At 37.4% G+C, this 24,987-nt stretch overlaps 1 protein-coding gene across 2 annotated transcripts; it reads right to left on the bottom strand.

The window, feature by feature from the left end:
• Window positions 1-7,616: 7,616 nt before the first annotated feature.
• On the bottom strand, window positions 7,617-24,606 carry LOC132037699 (WD-40 repeat-containing protein MSI4-like). 2 transcript variants are annotated; one of them, XM_059428264.1, is made up of 15 exons: window positions 24,392-24,606; window positions 20,498-20,561; window positions 16,376-16,462; window positions 16,223-16,285; window positions 12,039-12,104; window positions 11,845-11,919; window positions 11,544-11,619; window positions 11,037-11,223; window positions 10,416-10,497; window positions 9,860-9,933; window positions 9,436-9,547; window positions 9,267-9,341; window positions 8,426-8,505; window positions 8,079-8,178; window positions 7,617-8,003 (listed from the first exon to the last, which is right to left on the bottom strand). In XM_059428264.1, exons 1-15 carry the CDS (start codon window positions 24,604-24,606, stop codon window positions 7,896-7,898), a joined length of 1,464 nt encoding a protein of 487 aa, XP_059284247.1. In that variant the 3' UTR covers window positions 7,617-7,895. The 2 variants fall into 2 exon arrangements, with proteins under 2 accessions (XP_059284247.1, XP_059284248.1); XM_059428265.1 differs by lacking the exon at window positions 24,392-24,606 and adding an exon at window positions 21,890-22,014.
• Between the last annotated feature and the right edge of the window lie 381 nt (window positions 24,607-24,987).

Genomic DNA, 24,987 nt, shown 5'->3' with positions numbered 1-24,987 from the left:
CCAGAACAAGTATCCTATTCCACGCATCGATGATTTTTTTGACCAGCTTTAGGGAGCCACAGTATTTTCCAAGATTAATTTGAGGTCGGGCTATCACCAGTTGAAGATTAGGGCCAAGGATATTCCAAAGACGGCCTTCATGACTCGCTATGGTCATTACGAGTTCCTAGTTATGTCTTTCAGGCTTACACATGCACCGAAAGCTTTTATGGATCAGATGAATGGCATATTCAAGCCACACTTGGACCCTTTCGTCATAGTCTTCATTGATGACATTTTGGTGTATGCGCAGAGCAAGGAAGATCATGAGAGTTATTTGAGGATTGTACTTGGATTGTTGAAGGAGAATGAACTTTAAGTATGAGTTTTGGCTAAACTATGTGGCATTCTTGGGGTATGCTATCGTCGAAGGATGAGATTCTGGTGGATCCCTAGAAGATTGAGGCAGTCTGAGATTGGGCTAGGCCTACTTCAGTGACCGAGATCCGGAGTTTTGTAGGTCTCGCTATTTATTATCGTCGGTTTGTGAAGGGGTTTTCTTCGATTGCTTCCCACTTGACCCATTTGACTTAAAAAATGTGCCTTTTCAGTAGTCTGATGAGTGTGAGGAGAGCTTCCAAAAGCTCAAGACTTTGTTGACTACGGCTCCTACTTTATCTCTACCGGTCAAGGGGAAGGATTTCACTGTGTATTGTGATACTTCGCATATAGGTTTGGGCTATGTTTTGATGCAAGAAGGTAAGGTGATTGCTTACGCTTCGAGGCAATTGAAGGTGCATGAAAAAAACTACCTTACTCATGACTTCGAGCTACTATTTGCTTTGAAGATTTGGAGGCACTACTTGTATGGGGTTCATTGTGAGGTTTTCACCAATCATCATAGTCTTCAGCATGTGTTCAACTAGAGGGACTTGAATTCCAGACAGCGTAGATGGATGGGAGAGACCATTGGCCGTATCATGGATGTTGTGGCGGACCTTGGCAAACGGGATGGCGATTGGTTGCTTGACATTTCGGAATTTCGTGATTGTGAGGGTTTTGGCTTGTGTTGAGGTGGGGTCATATCTTTTGGAGCAAATTAAGGCACAACAATTCAAGAATGTGAAATTGTGTAAGATTCATGATAAAGTGTTGAGTGGATAGGCCAATAAGGCAATTCTGGATAGTGAAGGAGTTTTGATGATTAAGGGGCGTGTTTGCCGTCCTCGGGTTGGTGACTTGATCAAGATGATTTTAGAGGAAGCTCAAAGTTCTAGATATTCCATTCACCCTGGTGCTACAAAGATGTACCGTGATTTGAGACAACACTATTGGTGGGGCAGGATAAAGCATGATATTGTTGAGTTCGTTTCTCAGTGTTTGAATTGCCAGCAAGTTAAGTATGAGCACCAGAGGCCGGGGGTATGATTCAGAGGATGCCCATTCCATAGTGGAAGTGGGAGAGCATAGTCATGGACTTTGTGGTTGGCCTACCAAAGACTTTGGGTAAGTTTGATGCTATTTGGGTTATCATGGAAAGGTTGACCAAGTCAGCGCACTTAGACCACCTACAACGCGGATAAGTTGGCCAAGATCTACGTCAAAGAGATTATTCAATTGCATGGGATGCCTATTTCCATTATCTCTGACAGAGGCACTCAGTTCACATCCCATTTCTGGAGGACCTTGCAGAAAGAGATGGGGACTCAGTTGGATCTTAGTACCACTTTTCCTCCCTCGCAGACCGATGGTCATTCTGAGCGAACGATTCAGGTTTTAGAGGATATGCTCCGAGCATCTGTCATTGACTTCAGTGGTCATTAGGACCAGTTCTTACCTTTGGTAGAGTTTGTATACAATAACAACTATCACTCAATTATTGACATGGCTCCTTTTGAGGCCTTATGTGGGAGGAGATGCCAATATTCAATTAGCTGGTCTGATGCTTTTGAAGTGAGACCTTAGGGTACCGATATATTGAGAGGGTCGTTGGATAAGGTGAAGTTAATTCAAGAAAAACTCATAGCAGCTCAGAGTAGGCAAAAGGTGTAGACAGATCGAAAGGTTCGTGATTTGGAGTTTATGGTTGGTGACCAAGTTCTATTGAGGGTTTCACCCATGAAGAGTGTGATGAGATTCGGGAAGAAAGGCAAGCTAAACCGGAGGTTTATTGGCCCATTTGAGATCCTTTGACTTGTTGGGGAGGTAGCTTATGAGTTAGCATTACCTCTGGGTTTGTTAGTGTTCACCCGATATTTCATGTTTCCATGCCGAAGAAATACCATTCTAACGGGTCTTATATCATCCAGTGGGACTCGGTCCTATTCTATCAGAATCTATCCTTTGAGGAGGAGCCGACAACCATCTTGGATAGGGAGGCACAAAAGTTGAGGTCAAAGGAGATAGCTTCGATGAAGGTTCAATGGAAGCATCATCCAGTTGAGGAAGCTACGCGGGAGATCGAGGCCGATATGTGTAGTAGATATCCCTAGATCTTTGCCGAGTCAGGTACCTTCCCTTCGTTTCATTTCTTCTCCGTTCGAGGATGAACGGTTATTTAATGGGTATCTGATGTAACGACCCGTTTGGTCGTTTAGACTTTTTGACCCTTTTACCCCTGTTAACCCTTTCCCTAGCTCCGTTAGAGTAATTTTAACCGTGGGCATAGGTGGTAGGGTACCCGAGAGAGAGTCATATTGAAAATTGAGAATTTTAGGTCCCTTAAGTTGAATAAGTGAAAATGGTTGACCAAAAGTTGAATATAACTTGGTGGGGTGGTTGGTTCGGTTCCCGAGGAGCTCAAGAGTGTTTAAGTTACTTGGTTGGAAACTTGACTTTGGGGGTTGACCAGGACAAAATAATCTCCGTTGGGAATTTCGAAGGCACGGGTGAATTTGTAGCGTGTTTTTACGTTGAAATGCATATTTGGTTTGTATCTTGGAGGTCTCAGATGGATGTCGAGTTTTGGGTTGGACTTAGTGAAGAACCAGATTTTTGCTAGTTTTTGGTGTCCTGCTTATGCAGGTATGTGTTTGCTTCTGCGGGCCCGCCTACATGAAAGGGTGAGGTCTCCCGCTTACGTACGGGTATGTGTTCGCTTCTGCGGGCCCGCCTACATGAAAGGGTGCCAGAGCCTCTTCGCGGAGGCGAGTCCGCATCCGCGGACACGGACATTGCTGAACAAAAATCCCTTTTTATTTCCCAACTTCAAACAATTCTTTCCATTCACCAAAATCTTATTTAGAAAGTGTTGTGGGCGAAATTGGAGAGCTTTTGGGTGATTGCATCTTAGGTAGGCTCCTTTGCACTCCCTTGTGATTTACTTATAAATTAGGATTGAAATAATGCTAGTTTTCATCTTGTAAGTTAGGGAAGATGGGTAAGCTGCGCAGGAAAGGCCCAAAGCCAATCCCAGGGAACAATGAAGCTTCATAGGGTCTTGATCGGGATAGAGAACCAAAAGCTATGAAATTTGGGTGTGGGTCTTTTGTCGAAAATGGCTTTTCTTTTTATCTTTTATTTGTGAATTAGGGTGGAGGGGCGCGTTTAATCCTTGTTTATCTATTAGTTTTTTCTTATCTTCGGCGATGGGTAGATGGTTTGGTAGATGGGTAGAACCTAAATAGTTTCTTTATGATTTTTGGTATAATTCCATGAGTTTTGTATGAAGGTTTCTTAAATTCTAAGCTTCTAATCTTTAAGGAATTTAGTTGCTAAGTTGAATCTCTTCTTAATTTCTAGGGTTTGGATTATGAAAAATTAGGGCTTTTCTATTAATGATAAAATCGATGCTAATTGGGGACTAGTTGGCGTTGATGATTATTAGGTGAACTTATTTAGCTTAGGGTAGAACTTTTGCAACTTGTAGTTCCCTATTTTACCCTTGTAGGCTCGGGGTCACTTTTTAAGGCTATTTTGGGGTTTTTTCGAAAGCATAGCAATAGGTATGTCATTAGATTTTTAGTCTAACTAGATTATTTAATTATTAAACTTTGAGCATTCGAAAGCAATCCGAAAGGGGAAGGCCCAGGTTTGAGGAGTTCAAGCCTCGTGTTCAGCTTTAAGGTAGGTTATGGCTTGCCTTTCTTAGGCTTTGAGTAGTGAATCACATGTGTTATGTGGTTATTGACGGGGAAAGCATGATAAGCCTCCGGGCATAATTGTGGTGTTAAATCCACTAGATAGATATGACTTTTGATTATTTGGGCTTGTCGTTGTACTTTATACAATTATTGACATGTGTTGTACTTGATGACGTGGTTGAGGTTATGTGGGTTGTACTAGTTCTATTGTTGTGATTGGGATTGAATATCTGATACGTTTTCATGATAGTTTTGATAATTCGTGCAAGGGTTGAATTAGCACTATGGTGCTTGTGAAATCCATATCATATTTATTGGCATTGATTACATGTGATTTCTTATTCTTACATTCATACATGATGACAGAGTTATGGAAATGGATCTGAAATGGAAAGAAGAGAAAGATGAAAGTAACATGATTATTGTCTGAGGTCTGTACCGGATATAGTGGCAGAGTCACGATCCGAAGTCTGTTTTAGAGTGGCTAGTACATAGACGCTGCAGGTCCCCCATGGGCCATGACTATTGAAGGGACAAATGCTTATAGCATGTGTGTACATGTTCGAGATATTAGCCATTGCATTGCATCTCATTTGCATTGTACTTATGTTGTTGCCTGTGGATGAGGATTCCTTAGAAACTTGGCAGACTTGTGGGTTAGAATCTTAACCTAGACTATGGCTGGATTATTTGGGACATACTGTGCCTGTTGATTGTTGTTGATTGTCTTATTTGTTCTACTTGTTAATTTCTTTATTTCATATGTGTTAACTAATCTTAGCCGGCCTATGATGCTTACCAGTACAAGTGTGTACTGATACTACTTTTGCTGCACTTTTTATGAGAGCAGAGTTTAAGACATCGTCATCGAGACCCCGAGTCTATCCCCGAGGCTTCTTGCTTGAGATCTGAGGGTGAGCCACCTATCAGCCTGCAGCCCTGGATCTTATCTCTTAGCATTGTCTATTATTCTATCTTTAGACAATATTTCCTTATGTTCAGACTATTGTTAAATTCCTAGACTTGTTTGGATTTGTTGTTCTTGTATTGGTGACTTCAAATCCATAGGAAAAGATGTAATAGACTTAGTTCCGCACTTTAAGTATTTATGATATGGTTTAAGATTTATTAATGGTTGCTTGTGTTATTTATGTTTGATTCTTAAATTGTTTAAGTGTTGATTAAAGGGATGGTTCGCCCACCAGGGGGTTAGTGTGGGTGCCATCATGACCCCGATTTGGGTCGTGACATTAATGGAGGTCTGAATCTGAATGATTTAGACTTTAGGCCATTAATTGCATTTGTTTAGATTAATATCTAAGCACATATTTGATCTGAATAAGTTTTAATCATTAAGATCTTCAGCAAAGTCTTGATATCATTAAGAGGTATTTTGTATGAATAGTTTTTAACATTGACTCCACCCCACTCCCACCACCCACCCCAACCCCCGCCCCTACTCACCACCACCACCCTAACCCCCACTATCCCCTCCCACCCCACACCCAAAACCCCACCCACCACCGCGCAGCTAACCCATCCACCACCCACCATCACTACAAAGCATCTCAACCATTATCAGCGAGCATAAATGTTTCACTTTTTAATCAAATAATATTTTAATATTTGCATTTATTTTCTAATATTTAGTTACTTTTTTATATAAATTGTATATTTATTATGTTTAAATAAATACATTATGCATATTCAGATGTTGAAAAACTAACAGTTTTAATCATTCAATATTCATATCTAGAAACAACATCTTAATCATTCATATTCAGATGTCTTAATATTAAATCTTTAATGAAAACAAATGAGGCCTTAGTGACATTTCTACCTCTACCTCTATGTGATACTTTAATTCCATAATTGTGATTGGACTAGTTGGTTCAATAATTAATGCAGCTTTATAGGTGATTTAATGACATGAAGGAATGGACGACTGTCTGATAAGAAGTATTCCTTCCTGATAAAAAAGAGTGTCCACTTAGCCATTTGCATGTCCCTTAAGAAAACATTAATTTCTAGATAAAAAGAGGTAATTGAACTAAACTATCCTTAATTAAATAATTATTGGGATTTGATCAATAACACTTAATAGGGGAAAATCTGAAAAAATAAGGTTAATTCTTTTTTATTTGATAAGTGAACACTCTTTTTTACTCAAGAAAAAAAGGCTAAGTGGACACTCTTTTTTATTTGGAGGGGTACTATCAAATTGCCTCAATTAAGATGGTAGCTTCCCATCCAAACATTAATTAGCAAATGGTAAAGGGCTGTTATATTCCGGTCTTAGGCCTCTGAACATTTTGTAAAGTGTGCTGAGGAATAACCAGCAAACAACCTATGAGCATCTATAGCAGAACTATATCAGCCAACGTTGGTGATGGAGTCAAGAATTTTAATAAACAATTAAGAAATTGAATTTAAATCTAAGTAATTTCTGATTAATGAAAACTTCTCTTGCGTTAAAGGATTCAAAAGTTCATATATATGAACATTTTGTTTTTGTTCTGTGACATATATGACATACTTTGATTTGATACAAAGATTAAGAATGAAATGAAATTTTTTTGATAGTTTTAAACATATGTTGTAACATTTGTATGACTATAGAAACTTGTCATTAAGGATAAAATGAGAAGTGCAAAGTTAATTTTTTCTTAATATAGTTTAGAATAGTTGTGGTATGCTTATATGAGCTTGCTCACCCAATTAAATAGGCTAGATAAAGCAATTGCGCTTTTTTGGATATCAAGATTTGATGTGCAAGGAAGGTGGCCCAAAAACATTAAAAACTTCTTCAGCAACTCGATAAGCAGTCCTATCCACTGCAAATCCTTGTTTATACTACCAAAAAATGCCAATTGAACGGCACAAGTTTTTTTAATTCAATAAAATTTGTGAATAATTTAAGTATCATTTCTTGCCAACATGATAAAACTTGTGAAAAATTGAACAACAAAAACAAGTTTTGTGAACAATTTCTACCAGAATTTTACAGTGTTATCCTAATTTGTTAGCAAGGCAAGTTTTGCTATTCGGCAAAACTTGTGAATCTTATCCGATATAACTTGTATTAAGTTTTTTAAATCCGACAATAGTATACCAAAATTCTGCCCCAAGACTACTTCCACACAAATTCCTAAAAAGCTGTCAAATAAACGGAACATACTGATCCTACTTGTGCAAATCACTCAAAAAAATATCCAGCAGCATTATTTCGAAATAAGTGATGATGAACTTAAAAAAATTGGCTACCATGTTTTGGCTTATAAACCACAAGTAGACCACTTTCTTCCCTTTGTACCCCTTTCATTCTCTCCTCCCTCAAGGTGTGTTCGCTATGGAGGAAAAAATTTCAGTTAGTCAAAATTTTCAAAAATTATTTTCTTCAAGAAAACAAGTTCCACAAGTGAAATTCCACGTTGATTCAATGTGTTTCCTCCCTACCCTCGAACTCACTCCCACCCACCCCTACCCCAACCACGTAACCTGCCCCCACCCCCATTACCCACCACCCTTCCAGTCCAAAACAGAACACATCAGGACTTCGCATGCCAAACAAGAAAGCAAACAACCAAGTAGCAAAACGCCACAAATCCAGTACATACAGCATCAATACATCATGCTAGACAGTCTGGTTACCTGCCGCTTAACGTCTACTAGCATACAATAACCACTTTCAAGCGTATCTCCTACATGCAAATATCAATAGTCCTTGCTAAATCCGTTCCAACTAACTATTACAGATACTGTTACACTCATATATGGTGTACTCTAGTGCCTACTATTATATTTCTTCCGAGAGCACCATTACACTAAAATGAATCAGGCTTTGGACTTTGGAGCACACTTGCTCACATGGTCCTTGAACTGTTGCATCTCAGCCAAGACTTCCTTCTCCGGCCGGTACAACAAATCAGTCATGCGCCATATCTGTAGGATCCAATTTAACAATTAGAGGCAAATTAAATCATACTGGAAATGGCAGCAACAGAAATGATTATGAACCTGTAGTGTGCCGCCTCCACCGTTGGTCTCCAAGTCATCAGACACACTAACAATAGTCCATGGATCCAATGCATTCCAGTGAAAGTCCACAATTTTATCCCTGGGTCAAATCCACAAAAATCATTTACTCCTCATTGCTTCATTTGTCTCCACCATCTATATGGTATCATCATTAAGATCATGACACAAAACTAAGTGCCATCAAACTGAGAAAAACTATCATTCTCCCCCTCCTTAGAAGAAAGAAAATAAATTAGAATATAAAACAAATATGCAGATTACACAGTCCATTTATAGTCTGTTTTGTTTGAAGTCCAACAGGGAAAATGAAACATAAAGGTTCTAACCTGTGGCCAGCATGCTGAAAAAATAAGCCTGGAGGAGGATCATCTTCAGATTTAGCTTCAGTATCTTTTGTTTCACCAACCTGTCGAGAAAATTAACTAAAACTATAAGGAGAACTACTTCGTAATAAATTCATGGATCTAGAACATGTCCATTCATTATTGCGCTGCTTTATTTGAATGTCCGCCTTTAAACGGAATACTTTCCTATGGTTACATGATACATCCACTCAAAAGTTAACAGATTACATTTTACACATCCACACTCCCACTACTAGTAAATAAATAAGTAATCTATAGTACAACACTGGAGTCCACCAGTCAAGAAGGAATTTTTCAAACTTGGAACATTTTTAGAACATTAGACTACAAAGAATCATTGCCTATTTGCGTTAATACAATAAAGCATCAAAGGCCCAACAAGATATTAAATTTGAAAACTGATGATCCCTCTGTAAATATATTTATAGCATATCATGAGCAGCTTTCACTTTGCTTCCTTTTCTGTAAAAGGTATTAGTTGGAATTAGAGAAGCCATTTAACATTTTTAAATGTCTCAACTCTCCATCCCTTTTGCATTTGCAGAATGTAAGATCACTTCACAAATTACAGTTATCATTTTATTTTTTTTGCAGTCAAACCCTTCGCTATCCGAAGATCAACGTTGTCACAGAAGACAACGATCACACAGCAGCATTTACAAGCAAAAAACCTTTTTTAAGAAGCTGGACTCCCAGAAGAGTTGCAATACTTGGAACTCGAGGAATAACACACTAAGAGAGAAGGGATAAAGGGAGGAAGATGCGAAGTCTGCGGAAGTGCCAAGGAGAGGAGTATCTCTACCTTCTCATAGTCCCAAATATTTAACAGACCATCCTCTGCAGAGCTCCCAAACACAGAAGACCTATCCGGACACCACTGTAAAGGAAAAGTCGTCAGTTAACAGTGATCTAACGCAGAGATATCAGTAAACACAATCTCACTGATGAACAAAGCACGGCAAATGAAACACCTGAACACAGAGAACTGCGGCTGTGTGATGTTCAAACATATGTACCGGTGATCCAACCCCATCCGAAGTTAAATTTCGCCGGTCAAACAAGCGAACCGAATTATCAGCGGACCTGAGTGACACCATGCTAAGTATGAAATCTGCCACTTAGATAAACTACATTAAAGAAAAGCGCCCAAGCAGTCATGCACACCATAATAGGCACTATCTTGATGACCGCTGATGAGTGATACTATACAAAATTATGATCTAACATACCATTAATGGGAAGTTTGTCGTTCACAAGAAAAAGAAAAGTACACTTGCAGCGATACACCCCACAAAAGGCACTTACATGACTACTCAGTCTTCCATTTAATTTTCTTTTTGGGTAAGCACAGACTCCTCATAATTTATATAATACAAGTACTATCTAACATCATACCCGGTTATGATAAGATTGTCATTATGAGGATTCCAGTCGACGCAATGAAGATCAGCATCATGCGCTTTCTCAACCTGTAAAAGCAGCAAAGACCAGTATCCTCATTAGGTTTTAGATATTACTTGTGAAGGATTATTGACTGAAATTTGACGATCAAGAAAATCTCAAAACATTTTAATAGAAACGGCTATATGATAGCAATAATATATATTTTGGTATTAAGATAATTGGCCTATGTTTTAACATATGTTCATGAATCATCATTTGACCATTAGGACTGCATTCAAGATAAGCTAACACATGAATATCTAGGAAAAGCTGAATACGGTCAAGGCTCAAAAGGTGTATATTCTGGTATGAAGATAATTGGCCTATGTTTTAACATATGTCAAGAATCATCATTTGACCATTAGAATTGCATTCATATATATATCCAGAAAGACGAGTTGCACATTGGTAGTTTTGACATATGCTATGCTACCTATTCCTATATTACTAACAATCTCATTCATAGAATACGTTTGCCATTAAACAATCAAGAAAGTAATCACCAGACCTTTACAACAGGATTGTTACCAACTCGAGCATCCCATAGTATGAGGCATGAATCATCACCAACACTACAAAATTCCTGTGAACTTCATGAATGTCAAAATAAAATGTCAGTTTCAGAAGTAGACTGATCAGATACTTCTAAACATGTTAATCCCGCACTTCCTTACTTATTCACCCTTTCTGCTTAGGATGTCACAGAAGCTGTGTCAAGAGCAAAATGTTGAAGTACATTAATTGCAGAATCTTAGCTTGTTTTTTGTTCTTTGTCAGTAACTCCAGAATGTTCCACGAAAACATCAAATTTAAATATCAAGGCACAATTGATCAATGCGAACTTAATTGCTTCACTTTCTTAAACTACATAAAATCCAAAGGGGACCAAGGAGGATGTAGGAAGAACATGATGACGAAGCAAATGGGAAGTAACAGGTGGAGCTCAGGGCATCGGGACCCTTTCTTTATCTTTCTCTCCCTAGATGATAACTCAGTAGAAGTGGATGTTACTAAAGAAGAACAAAAGGAATTAAGAACACTTTACCAGCAGAAACTCTATTAACCTGAAAGCCTAATTTATAAACCTTGGGATCCAGCAAAGCAATTATGGCATTCAAGTCGACATTACCTTGAAGGGCAAAACTGAACATCTTCTACAGTATCATCATGGCCCAGGAAGATACCACGTGGTCCAATTGAAGGATTATCAGCAGACTTAATTATAGAGCCAGCTGATCCTGCAGACTTGGGTTCATCTGCTGCCAATGTTGAAATGTGGTCTTGAATGCTCCACAAGACCACAGTTTTGTCCTTTCCTGAAAGAAAATTACCTCAAATGAGGAGATACTAGAAGTGGCTAAATCACTTTCCAACCACCGAATTATGATATCAGGTTCCAGACAACATCTTAGGGAATGCAACATTAGACCAAAAGAATCGAAGTTTATAATATGATTCTCAATACTTGGGACTACTAGCAGAAATAGTTTTATGAACCTTACATATCCCAAACTGAATCCGATCAGATAAGTTTAATTTGGTATGCAAGATGGGCAACGCAATTACCTGATTCTAAAATATATCTAGATGAAAAAATATTTTGAGAACTAGACATCTAAAAAAGAGAACTTCAAACCTCCAGAGAGGACAAAGGGCTCCATGGGGCTCAGAGCCAGAGCAAATTCTGCATTGTCTTGATGCCCACTCAATACCTGAAAGGGCATTTCACGTTTACTTAGAAAGGTTGATCTATAGCTTAAGATGCCAAATCATTTTGCTGGTGCCGGTTGACAGGAGATGGGATCCAATATTAGAACACATTCCACAAGCAAAAAAGATATGAAATCCACCAAAAGAGGTAAGATGAGTGATGAACATAATGAAAATAACCTAAAATATAGATCAATCAAAAAGTCTTAGAGAATAAGTACACAGACCAGATCCGGACGTGAAGCAGCAGCACCAGCGACAGCATGCTTGTTAGGCTGAGCTTCGATGTCCCAAATGAGAACCTAGATAGATCAATAACAAACTTGTACCAATTAAAAAATATTGATATGCCTAAAATAGAAACATGCCACAGTAACTTTATAACAACTTCCACTAAACCTTACAAAAAGAGGCCACTTACTTCAGGACCATCAGTATGGGTTGCCACTATGTTTTTGTTCTGTGGGAGTTCTCTAATTCTGTTAACCTGGAGAAGGGTACAAAAAAAGAAGTTCAAACAAAATTCCTCAATGGAGAACCAAACTGCACAATTTTATTTTATTTTTGATACTGGTACTATTCCAAACTGCACAATTTTTTATACTAGAGAATAAATCTCAAATAAGTTCATGACGTTTTTTTTTTCATAGAATGTCAAAATTAACAATGTAGATTCGAGGCAAAATAGAGCACTATATACATCACTTTTTAGTTTTTTTTTTTTTTAATTCAGAGTTTGCTTCATTCAAGTACTCCTCTAAATAAAGCACAAAACTATGAATGCAATTAAATCTCAACTTTACTATGATACACAGAAAGATATAGCATTGAAAATTGGCCTGAACAAAAACCTTAACACCCGAAGGAGCAAATGCCCTCAATGTGGATACAACCAAGAATCAGAAATCCAGTAGGAAATTAGCAATGCAAAAAACATGTTGACAGGGAACGAAAAATATTTTCTTCTATTCTGAATAGCATCAAATATAAGGATAATATTGCAAGAGAAAAGCACAAGAAACAATAAGCACATAGCTAAAACAATTCAATACTCTCATCTCAAGCATCAAGTATTATTTATTTCTGTTTACATTTTAATTCTGTGGTATAGACCTTTTTATCTTGTATTCACTGCATTTGAGTTCCTTGTCAAAAATGAAAGTAAAATTTTGGCTTCTAAAAGATAATTCCAGAAAAAAAATTGGCTTCTAAAAGATAATTCTAGAATATTGGAGCACACTATTCAGGGAAAAAAAATAGGCAGGAAAGTGGCAAATTCATTCGGTTTCCAGCAGCGAAGTCATTGATATATTAAGCAAAATCGCCTTGTTCTCCCTTATAGAGCCTATCAGAAGGACACCTTGCAATTGGATTTGGGTGTAATTGCGTGTAATTACAGTCTTGGATTGTTTGTTTGGCCAAGCAATTACTTGGTCAACATGAAATTGGATGTACTTGAGAGGGAGCAATTACACTCTATTCTCAAGGGGGTCTGGTGTAATTACCAGATGGTTTTTCATATTCTCTTATATTTCTATTTTTCAAATATATGCAGAATACTTGTCAAAAACAATTTCAAATTCTAATAGTTTTTTTTTTCTATTTATTAGTACAAATATTTATTACAGAAAAATAATTTCTAAACTCACATATAATCATTTGTTAATTAAAAAATTGGAAAAATGACGAACCTCATTATATCCAAATGAGTGGGAACATATCCCTTACTCTTTACGATATTAGTAATCAATTATAATTATTAAGTATAATTTTTTAAAATATATTTTTTTTTTTGAAACTGGTAATTTTGTATTCCTCAGCATTAAGGGTATGCTGGCCACCTCCAAAAATTTAAAATATATATTTTAACACCTAGTAACAATTAAATTTAATATGCACATATATTTGTCACTCATTAAAGTATATTTTTTTTTGGTAAATAACTGATTGTATATTACCAAGTGTAGGAATTACAAAGCATGAAAACAAGTACTGGACAGCCCCAGTCTTGTGTGTGACCTCCTATTTATCCTTCTCAACTACTATATTCCTAGCAAATGCAGCTACATTACGGATAGTAATTCAGTTCCCTCATGGTTCTTTCTAATCTAGGTTTCGTTGCCCCTCTTACATGTATTTCCTGCACCACTAGACGTACTATGGCATCCACTCGTCTCCTTTTTGCTTCGAAAATTCTGAGGTTCCGCTCTTGCCAGATGAAGTATACCACAGCAGTAAAGGTCATTCTATAGAGCTCAGCTGCTGCTGCTCTCCCCTTATGGTGCTCCAAGGCCCATTGCACTTCATCTTCCCATCCCATTAACTGCCTGTTGATATGCTACCAGTGAAGAATTCGGTGCCAGACTTGCTCAGCAAATGGGCATTTGAAGAATAGGTGATCACATGAGTCAATTCCATTGTCACATAGTACACAGTCCACGTTGTCAACACATCCCCATTCAGCCAACCTGTCCTTTGTGCGTAGCCTTCCATGGAGGGCAAGAAACAAGATAAAAGTTCATTTAGGACAGGACTCATTATTACAAACCAGCCTTCTCCAATCTACTTTCTGGAACAGTCCCCTAATTCTCAAGTAAATTTGTTTTATAGAGAACTTATCCCAGCTCATCACCTCTGTTTCCTGTATGCCTGCTTCGTCAAAATATTTTCGTGCCTTAAGTATTTTCCTAACCATCCAAGATGGTTGGCTTGGTTGTATTGCCCAAAGAGAGTCTTGCTTCACATAGTAGATATGGACCCATTGTACCCACATCCTGTCCTTCTTCTTGCTTAAATTCCAAAGTAATTTACACATTGCAGCCTTATTCCATACTTGCACATCCAGAAAGTTAAGGCCACCCGCTGTCCTTGGCCAACAAAGTTTTTCCCAAGCTATCAATGCCTTCTTGCTAGTATCCATACCCCCTGACCAGAGAAAGTTTCTACACAGGGCTTCGATGCATTTCACTACCTTCTTTGGGATAACGAAGACTTGCGACCAGAATATTTGTACTGAGAATAGCACACTCTTAATCAATTGGGTTCGGCCAGCATAGGACAGGAATCTAGAGGTCCAACATTGTATTCTTCCCATGATCTTCTCTAGTAGAGGTTGGAACTGAATAACGGAGACTCTTTTGGTGCTGAGAGGAACCCCAAGATATCTTATAGGCAAAGTACCTTTTAGGAACCCCAGCAGCTGGTTGATTTCCAATTGCACGTCTTGTGGTACCCCTCCATAATAAATTGAGCTCTTATCCATATTTGCCACGAGCCCTGATGCTTTGGAAAATTCCTGAAACAAGCTAAACATCAACTGAACCGAACCTGTGTCGCCCCTACAGAATAAGAGCAAGTCATCTGCAAAGCTGAGTTGAACCATGTTAAATTTTTCACATCTTGGGTGGTAATTAAAATCAGGAATGTCCTTCAGTTGTTTCAGAAGTCTAGTAAGGTACTCCATAGCTATTACAAACAAGTAGGGGGATAAAGGGTCCCCCTGTCTCAATCCCCTCCTAGCTTGAAACGGAGTACTAGGCTGACCATTGATAAGCACTGAGTAGGATACTGTTTGAACACATTGCATAATCCATTGTATGAATCTCTCAGGGAACTGTAGTTGTTGCAGCACTTGGGCCAAATAGTTCCATTCCACTGAATCATAGGCTTTCCTCATGTCAACTTTCAGCATGCATCTAGGTGAAATTGTTTTCCTTCCATACCCCTTAACCAGTTCGTGGCTAAGAATGATATTATCACTAATCAGCCTGCCAGGTACAAATGCAGCCTGGTTTTTATCTACTATCCTGTCCATAACATTCTGCATTTTGTTTGTGAGAACTTTGGAAATAATCTTGTACAAGAGGGTGCAACATGAGATAGGCCTAAATTCTGATATTCTCGAAGGATGTGGAACCTTTGGTATTAGTGTTATTGTTGTACAGTTGATTGTGGGGTATAGCTCACCTGTTTCAAAGAATTCCAGCACAGCATTTGTGACTTCGTCTCCAATGACAGGCCATGCTTGTTTGAAAAAGAAAGCATTGAACCCGTCACACCCAGGGGCCTTTGAATCACTTATATCCTTTAAGGCAGTTAGTATTTCAGTTCTATTTACTGGCTCAATGAGTTGTAAAGTATATTTACTTCATCTAACATAAGTTTATTTAATTTTTATTGTTAACTTTATTTTAAAATAAAATATATCTATGTTATTACACTTGTGCAACCAATGAATCATGGAATTACAATGTAATTACGTTATGGCAACCAAACATGCCTATGTACTTACAATTTTGTGTAATTACTGTACAACTACACCAGACCCGATAACCAGGTGTCCAAAAAGGCTCTTAGAGAAAATGTAGGCAATAGTATTATTCCTACTCCTCATTATGCAGCAGATAGAGAAAAAGATAAACAGCAAGGATAAGTGCACTTAATATAAAATTCTCTGGCGAGAGAACTATCAATTCAGCATGCAACACCAAAGAAACCTAATACAACATTGTATCAAGAGCCACTGAGCCAATAGTTAACTTAGTTTGTCTATGAACACACGTGCAAGTTCAGTATAACTTTTTCCAGTGTTCATGCAGTTTTTACCTCTCCCGGATGTATTATGGTTTTGTACTTCTTCACAAATGGCGAGCGTGCTTCTTCATTGAACTAGAACCAAGCCATTAAAAAAATGAGTCATTATGATTGATTTGCAGTATAACCAAGACAAAACTGTATTAAAATGTGAAACATACTTACATTTGCAATGTGATTTTCTGCTGCAACCCTGGGCTTAACCACATCACAATTGGCGATGATCAAAGTATTAGGCACTGACTTATCCGTCTGGAAAGGCGAGTTTAAGGATAAAATTAAAAAAGTAAAAAGATATGACCCTAATTATAGAATTGGACAACTCATATCATTTACTGTGCACACAAATAAAACAATAAATTATCATTTTTTTCAACATTTGTCTATCAGAAAGCAAGCTATAAAAATGAGAATATTTTATAATACTAATATCAACAATAACAATGATAATAATAATAATGGTAGGAACTCTAGCCATGTGTGGTAGGAGGGCCTGGTCAGCCCACGAAACCACCCAAGCCTAGCTCACTAAGAGAGACCCCTAAACAGCCCCAGCCCCTACTGTAGCGGACAAGAGCTGGCTCAGCCCCTTGGGGAACTTGCACCAGTTCCTCACATCCCAAACTCCTAAGTCCTAACAGCTCAGGACTGGTCTGGAACCGGCCTGCAGCGCGCCAAAATCCACCTCCTAACCCCTCAAGTTGAAAGTAATTTTCAGGATGCTAGCTTCAAATTTGAGCCCTTTGTTCTTATATTTTTAAATTTAACGTCACAAGCAACAATACAGAAATAGCTGCTTGTTGGAAAAAGACACTTCAAATACAAACAACTTAATTACTACTAAAATCTATAAATTTTTACAAATAACCAGTTCACAAATCAAGCAATTAGCATCAAATTGAATAATCAATATTGATATTCTTAAAAAGGGGATGAATTTCGGTCCGATATGTGCTATTACTTTACTGCTTTTTCAGAGTAAAAAGTAATCATTTGTTTTGCAAGATTGGCGAAAATGTAAAGTGAACGGGAAATAGAGCCTTTGAAAAGCTGAGCAGTCAAACCACCACAGCAGAGAACTAGATCTCGAAAATGTACTCAAATTCAAAAGAAAAATCAACAGAACTGTCACATGATCACAAAGTAAAGTTAGCTTGAAGTATCAATCTTGCTTTACCTAATTTCTTGTTCTCGTATTTGTAATTATTTTATTCTTTATACTATAAACTCAGTCAATACTTTATTGCATGTTATAACTAATATAGGATAAAATAAACGAAACTCAACAAGACCAACTAGACCGACCCAAAGCAGGCAGCTATAGTTGTTAAGGGTCGTGCGCTAGGACCAATCCCATCCCCTTCTAAAAAATTACTGGCTCCACTTGCCCCATAAGAATGGAGCCAGCCCTTGGACCGGACCATGGCTCAGGAGCCAGGGACAAAGTGAAGATCCAGTAATCAGGTCTAGGTCTAACCAATACCGCTTAATGGGAACGGAAGCTATTTGAGTCAAATCAAGGTGGTAAAGACTTTGATACCATGTAAAAATAGCAAAGCTTCTCCAGTGTTGTGAAAGGCGAGCGCCATCTCGCCAAAGGCGAGAGGCGTGGCTCTGCCGCCTTTTAGGGCTGTGGCGAGCTCACCTTCAAAAGGCGAGCCAAAGGCGCTAATGGCGCCGAGGCGAGGCGCCACTTGTGGCGAGGCGACAGTGGGTATTTAAAAAAAAAAAAAAACAATTAAAAGTTGAAGACTTAAATGAAAACAACGGCTAGGGTTTTTTTGCCTCTCTTCTCCTTCAAGCTTTTCAGGTACGCTCTCTTTCTCCTTCTTCATCTTCTTCTTCTTCTTCTTCAGTTCTTCTTTCTTCCTCCTCTGTTTTCTTCTTCTGTTCTTCTTTTTTTTTTCCGGCGACTCCTCTGTTTCCGGCAACTTCGGCAATTTTTTTTTCCTCCTTCTATTCTCTTCTTCTTTTTCTACTCTGTTTTTTTCTCCTCTGTTTTTTTCTTTTTCTATTTTCTCCTCTGTTTTTTTTTTCTCAACTGCCAGTGAGGCAGTGACTGTATTTTCTCCTTTGTTTTTTCTGTTCAATAATTATTGAGTCATTGACTCATTCAAGTTCTAAACTTTTAGAATCTACTTTTAATTTTTGAATTGAAATATTTGCTAATATGTTATTGCTAGTGAGATTTTGATTATTTATATATGCAATTAAATATTTTAATTTTTTGGTATTTATTGGCGCCGCACTTCAAAAAGGCGAGCGCCTCGCCGCTCGCGAGGCGCTCGCCTCGCCTTAAGGCGAGGCAGGCCCTTGTCGCCTTTTGTCGCCGCGCGCCGTCCAAAATACTGAGCTTTTCAATGTACAAGAGGTACTCCTTATATAGGAATCTTAGGCAATGCATAGTACAGTAGCTAATACATCCCTATACTCAATAAGGTAATTAAATATTCCGTAACTAAATGCTGAATATCCTTAAGTATATCCTATACAGTGTAGAATTAATCTGGACAGGTATGAATCCAGGTAGGCGTTCACCAGATATTCAAAAACTTCACCATTCTCCTCCACATTGAATCAACATCAATTGTCTATGACATATTGGGCAGAAGATACCCTTTGAATGTGTATCAAAAAGTATTAATTAATTATTTAAATGGTGGAAGTTCAAGGCTGGATTAGATAGCACTAGTGTTATCAAAAGCAAAAAGCGCAAAAAAGCTCTAAGGTTAGCTCGGGCTTTAAGCGCAAAGCACAAATAAAGCGTGGGCTTTAGTGAAAAAAAGCGTAACGGTGCAAAATTACCAATATATGGATGTTTAGTCCAAGACTAATAATAGTAAGCATGAATAACAAATATATGGACAAAGAAATTGTAAAAACATTACGATAAAGTGAAATATCAATCATCTAGTGTTACCTCTTCAAGAGAGGCTCAATGGCAAGGAAAAGTATGTCTTAGAGCCTTCATGACGACACTGAAGTGCACATAAAGCGAGGCGAAGCGCTCAACATGTTTTGAGCCTCGCTTCAAGGCTTTAAGTGCGCCTTTGACAACACTGGATAGCACTTATTTATTATTACTCCCTCTGTCCCAATTTATGTGGCACCCTTTCCTTTTTAGTCTGTCCCAAAAAGAATGTCGCCTTTTTACAATTAGAAACAATTTAACTTTAAAATTCCCTTTTTACCCTTAATGAAATGATTTATAGCCACACAAATGTCCAAGGTTTGTTTTAGACCACAAATTTCAAAAGTCTTCCTTTCTTAAACTTTGTGTCAAGTCAAACGGTGCCACATAAATTGGGGTGGAGGGAATGCTATTCTTATGATAGATAATTGTAAGAATATTATTGATGAGGGAGAGGATGGGCTTTAAGCAAAAGTTGTACAAGAGAACATCTGAAAAGCTTGTAAAGAAGTAAGAAAGTCAACAAAAGCCTCCGGCTCTAACACATTTGCCGAGGTCAAGTTGAACCAAAAGTAAGCAAAAAAAAATACATTTGAACTTTAGATTAACTACATTGTCCTTTTTGTTCTTAAAAACTGTAGCATTTCTTTCTCTCCATGTGAAGATAGCACTTAATTATGGTATTATCAAGAGGATCAACATAGGTTTTCAATGAGATGACCGAAACGGGATTATTATGAATGGGATCCACAACCTCTATCTCACACTTGGCTCATCATACTAAGGGTCAGATAGGGATAAAAAGCTTTCTAATAGCACCCTCTGCCTATGTTAGAGAACTATGTATCTTCATTCTTCATCAACAAAACAAATGTTAGAGAACCTGTTATGAACAATGTGAGAATTGCATAAATCTACTTTTAAAGATGATTGAAGAAAGCAAATTAACAATACACATGATTAAGTAAAGAAGTAGAGGTAGTGGGGCAACTAGACAACTCAATTTTAAATGGACTTTGGCCCTGTATGACAACAATAGATTATTAAAAGATTTACAATGGAATAAAAAACTAAAATACGGAGAAAAGAAAATTGTTGCGGAAAGATTTCTAAGAGTATTTTATACCTAAAAAATTCTATTAATTAAAAAAAAAAAAAGGAGAGATTTTGTTAAAGGAGGGATGTTGGTGTTCTCAAGCCCCAAAAAAAGAAACAAGACAGATCACCTGCCCAAAGATTACCTTTTTTCATTAAGGAAAGAGTATACTTCACAAATCTTGGTGATATGGTAAATCTTTTGGGATATCAATGTAAAATATACAGGAATGCTGAAAAATATCAACCAAAAACAATAATCATGTGCAATGCTAGCTTGCCTGTTCAGAAAGGTAGAGTCGCTGGCGGTTTTTCAGAGAACCCTGCTCAATTATTGGACCCCACCTGTTGGCAAAGACATATAACTATTAATATGCCTGATCAATTTATAGACCAAACAACTTGATAAGACCAAGATCACAATGAGACAGCTCGATACCAATTTTCAAATGTTAATTAAAAAACAGGATTGTTATCCACTTCATTAAACATATACTAAATGCAAGGCCACAGAGTTCCATGGATAACTATCACATAGGAATAATATCCACATCTCTCGCGCTCTCTCTCTCTCTCTCTCTCTCACTCTCTCTCTCAAACACACACACACAAAAGAGAATCACATACCATATACAAAACGACCCCAATTACTTAATTTAAGATCAGAGCTTAAACAACGTGACCAGAAAACAATAAACCAACTAGCTCACAAGCAGAAAGGATATACCTATAGCGTTTGACCACGTGCAAGATGCATATATTCTATCATATACATAGTAGTTGACCGCCGTGTGCAAGTACTGACATAATTTTTTTTTGGATAAGGTAAATAATTTTATTAACAATTGGGAAAACCCCCATATACAAGCCATCTACCAAAAGAAGAGAACCTACACCAAAATATGATTCTCAACAAAGAGTTCCAATTCTCTATACAAATTGGGACCTCGTAGGTACACCAAAAATAAACTAGAGAGACAAAACACTACTTTGCATTGGTACAAAGATTAAGCTCCACCCCTTCAAATGCCCTCCTATTCCTCTCTTTCTAAATGACCCATATGATTGCTTCATAAGCATGTGTCCTACTTATCATTCAGATCATACCTCCTTAACAAAGCAATCACCCAGATGGTTATTATTCAGATCTCTTTTTTCTTTTCTTTTGGGAATTCAGATCTTGGTTTAAAGGTTAGAAATTCTTTTTTATAACAACTCTGTGCGCACCTCGGCTATTCCACCGGGTACCTGCTACCTCGGATTCAGATCTTACGAAATTCACCCACAAAGATTTTCATTTTAAGGAGGAAAGGGAACAATCAAAAGGCACGTCACAAAACTATATACCAAATTATTACCTATGGATTAAGTTTTAAAGATTAGTTTTCCATTTCTAAACTACAAAACTTACATATTAAGCTCTATAACAATAATTGTTTTAAGTTTAAACATTAGGCATATACTCAGATTTAACTTTCGTCATCAAAACCCGTGATTTCTAATTGTTCACCAGCAACTAGTCATACAAATAACATAAATAAATATTCAGTTTCACGAGATCAACATCCCTAAGAAATCAAAAATATAAAACGAACTTTCATCTCATCAATACAACTTGGTTCAGCATAATAAAACTATAGCATATTGCAAATGAAGAAAGAAATTCATAATACCGGCAAGAAAGAAGAGGCCATTTACTGCTATGATTAGCGAACAAATCATACAGCTTACTAATATTAGACTTCCACATCCCATACTTTTCACCGTACTTGGTTACTCCCATCTTCACTCTTTGGTTCGTAGATGGATCAAATCTAGAGAGAGCACGCTGCGTCTTCTAGAGGTTTAATGAAAATCTCTAGAAATGGATGTTTTGTAAGAGGAAAGAAAGTTTAAGGTTGTTGTTTTTATGGGAATGGGAGGGGGCGGAGATTTCAACTGCATTACTGGTGGATTTTAGGATCAATTTGTTTTTCTTTAATTTTTTTTTTTTTTTTTTTTTTTTTTTTTTTGGTTGTTTTGACTCTATGGAAGTGGAAATTATAAATTTGCTCCCGCCAACTAGTATTTGTATCGTAACAACTAACAATATCTAGCCATAAAAAAAAAAACAAATAACAATATTTAAGCCAAGTCAGTGAAATCATCAGGCCAAGGAAATCTGAAACAGCACAACAACCTACTGAATTAGCTGGCATATCTCCCAGACCAAAGGATTAGCAATGCAAGCAAAAACTAGCAAAACAATATGCAGCAACACATAGTTCCAACAAAGTGGTCCAAAATTTTGAAGCATGGGCCACCGAAAACAAAATCCATCTTTTGACCCAAGTCCAAGAAAATCCCTCATTTATATTCATACAGTCGACCTCTAGTGTAAACACTTCAGCAAAGAGTGGCACCATGTATTTAGCTATACATTAGGCCTATCTATCTTTCAATGAATAAGAGATAATTCTATTTAAGAAACTTCTCAGCAAAAAAGGAGATGTTGGCCGTGGATAATTACGAACAGTTACTACAGTATTGTATTGAATTAAGGAAACCAAACATAGGATCTATGTCATATAAATTTTTCACACAGACAAGTTCTGCAAAGATCCATATTACTACTCTCTTAAATTTTACTTAATAAACAAAAGAAAAACTACCTTCTATCCACTACACATGACAGTTCAACAATGGCCTAGGCAGTGTTATTGACGACTATCACTTTGTAGCTATGGAGCAATGTGACACGAGAGGTTAGGACTTCATAGGCAAAATCATGTGCTTTTGAGAAGTTCGTCTCGAAAAAATGAGGCACAAAATGATCCCAATGTAAAACTCCCGATTCCTTTAATCTCAATTCTCATCAAAAAGGAGTTGTTGGATAAGTACGTGCATTGTTTTATATTAGATGCACTTCACGGAGTTTAACCCTCCGCAAACAAAAGCCTTAAGTGGAGCATCATCCACTCGTGCAACACTTCCCCATAGTGGTTTCTCGATTATCAAAAATACTTAAAATTAGTTATTCTAATTGAAATTTAATCATCATAAGACCAAATTCATACATGTTTGCTATCATTTAATTTTCCATAAGTTGCGCGGTTCATTTTAACGAAATGTGCAGTTCACTTCTCGCTTAGTCCCATGAACTTTATGTTTTTTCCTTTTAATAACACTGGGCCCACTCTTAAGACCAGACTCCAAATTAATTACATCTTCACAATAAAAAAAATTTAAAAAAAAAAAGGAAAAAGAGTAGCACAAACATTATAACACAAACAACAAGGCAATGTGCGAGCTTCTTCATAAATAACCCCCATACACAGATGCTTATGCAGCACACCGATACCGGGCTCATCTGAACCCAATACTTTCGACACAGACCATAGATTTAGATGTAAAAATTTACGAACATTGCAACAAATAGTAAATATGAACTCATAACTTTAAAGATACAATAGGTTCAATGCTAAGAAACTTGTTGAACCCATAAAACTTAAATTCTAGATCCGCCTCTACTCAGACGCGTTGAATGCCATGGGCCAAGATAAACCAAAGAGCGAAGGTTGTTAAATCCTAGAACTGAAGTAATGAAATATCAATGCAAAATTAATGACATTGGGCCAACTATTCAGACCAGAAACCAAAATTAATTATATCTTCACAATTGAAAAAAAGGAAAGAGTAGCACAAACATTACAACAAATAACAAGGCGATGTGCAAGCTTCTTCGCAAATAACCCTCATACATGGGATTCTAAGGCATACCCGCCAACTCCCACTAGCAACAGGCACCAGCTAACTATGTCCATCAAAGGTAGACAAATGGGAAGGAATCACCTAGTGTTTTCAGTTTTTTTCATTTTAATAACACCGGGCCCACTCTTAGAATCAGATTCCACATAATTATATATTCACAATAAAAAATAAAAAATAAAAAAATAAAAAAAGAGAGGAAAAAGAGTACCACTAACAACAAGGCAATGCCATGGGCCAAGATGAACCAAAGAGCGAAGGTTCTTAAATCATATACAACATATCATTGCAAACCCTAGCAAAACAACATCAAAGAGACATACCTAGAACTCCAAAAGTACTAAAACGAATAACAGAGGTTCTAGAAACATACAATATACTAAATACTTATGCATTTAAAAAAAGAATATATAGATATAGATGTATACCTGCAAGAGAGGGAAGGCCAAACGAGGTTGTGATTAGCGAACCAGTCATAGAGAACTGGAACGAGTGATTTCCACTGAACATATTTCTCATCAACAGAAGCAGCTCTTTTCTCAACACTACCTCTCATCCTGTGGGATTCCTTTTCGTCTTTGGATTTGGTGGAAGAACCCTTTGGTCTGCCACGCCTTTTGGGTTGAGAAGGTGTTGTTTCCATGCTGCAAATTTTTTTGGGGGGAAAAGTTAAACGCTTAGGAGAAAACCCTTGTTGGAACAGAAATGGACCTACCAATTATACTATACTAAGACTGTTAGACTCGTATATAAAGGGTTTTTATAGAAAAATGAAAATGACCAGAATCCTCTGCCTCTTTCTTTGGATCTATATTGAGATAATAGTGAAAATACTCCCCAACGTTTGACCAAAATGCCAACTACACACCTAACCTGCGTTGGGCTGTTACCTCACTGATAATTTTTTTTTCGCATTAAAATGCCCTTTTTTGCTGATGTTGACAAGAGCGTAATTTGATTTCATATGGCGCGTTATGGCTTTAAAACAAGCATCTGATGTGTTTTAAAATGCACAAGCGGATCG

The sequence above is a fragment of the Lycium ferocissimum genome, chromosome 11, assembly GCF_029784015.1.
Source record: "Lycium ferocissimum isolate CSIRO_LF1 chromosome 11, AGI_CSIRO_Lferr_CH_V1, whole genome shotgun sequence".
Lineage (NCBI taxonomy): Eukaryota > Viridiplantae > Streptophyta > Magnoliopsida > Solanales > Solanaceae > Lycium > Lycium ferocissimum.
Note: the sequence above shows the minus strand (reverse complement) of the source record. Positions and strands in the feature narration are given on the sequence as shown.

Coding starts and splice junctions, on each gene's coding strand:
- LOC132037699 (XM_059428264.1), bottom strand. CDS start 24,606: ATGGAAACAACACCTTCTCAACCCAAAAGGCGTGGCAGACCAAAGGGT. Junction 16,463..20,497: donor GACTCTACCTTTCTGAACAG/GCAAGCTAGCAT, acceptor TCGCCTTTCCAG/ACGGATAAGTCAGTGCCTAA. Junction 12,105..16,222: donor CCATAATACATCCGGGAGAG/GTAAAAACTGCA, acceptor ACCCTTCTCCAG/GTTAACAGAATTAGAGAACT.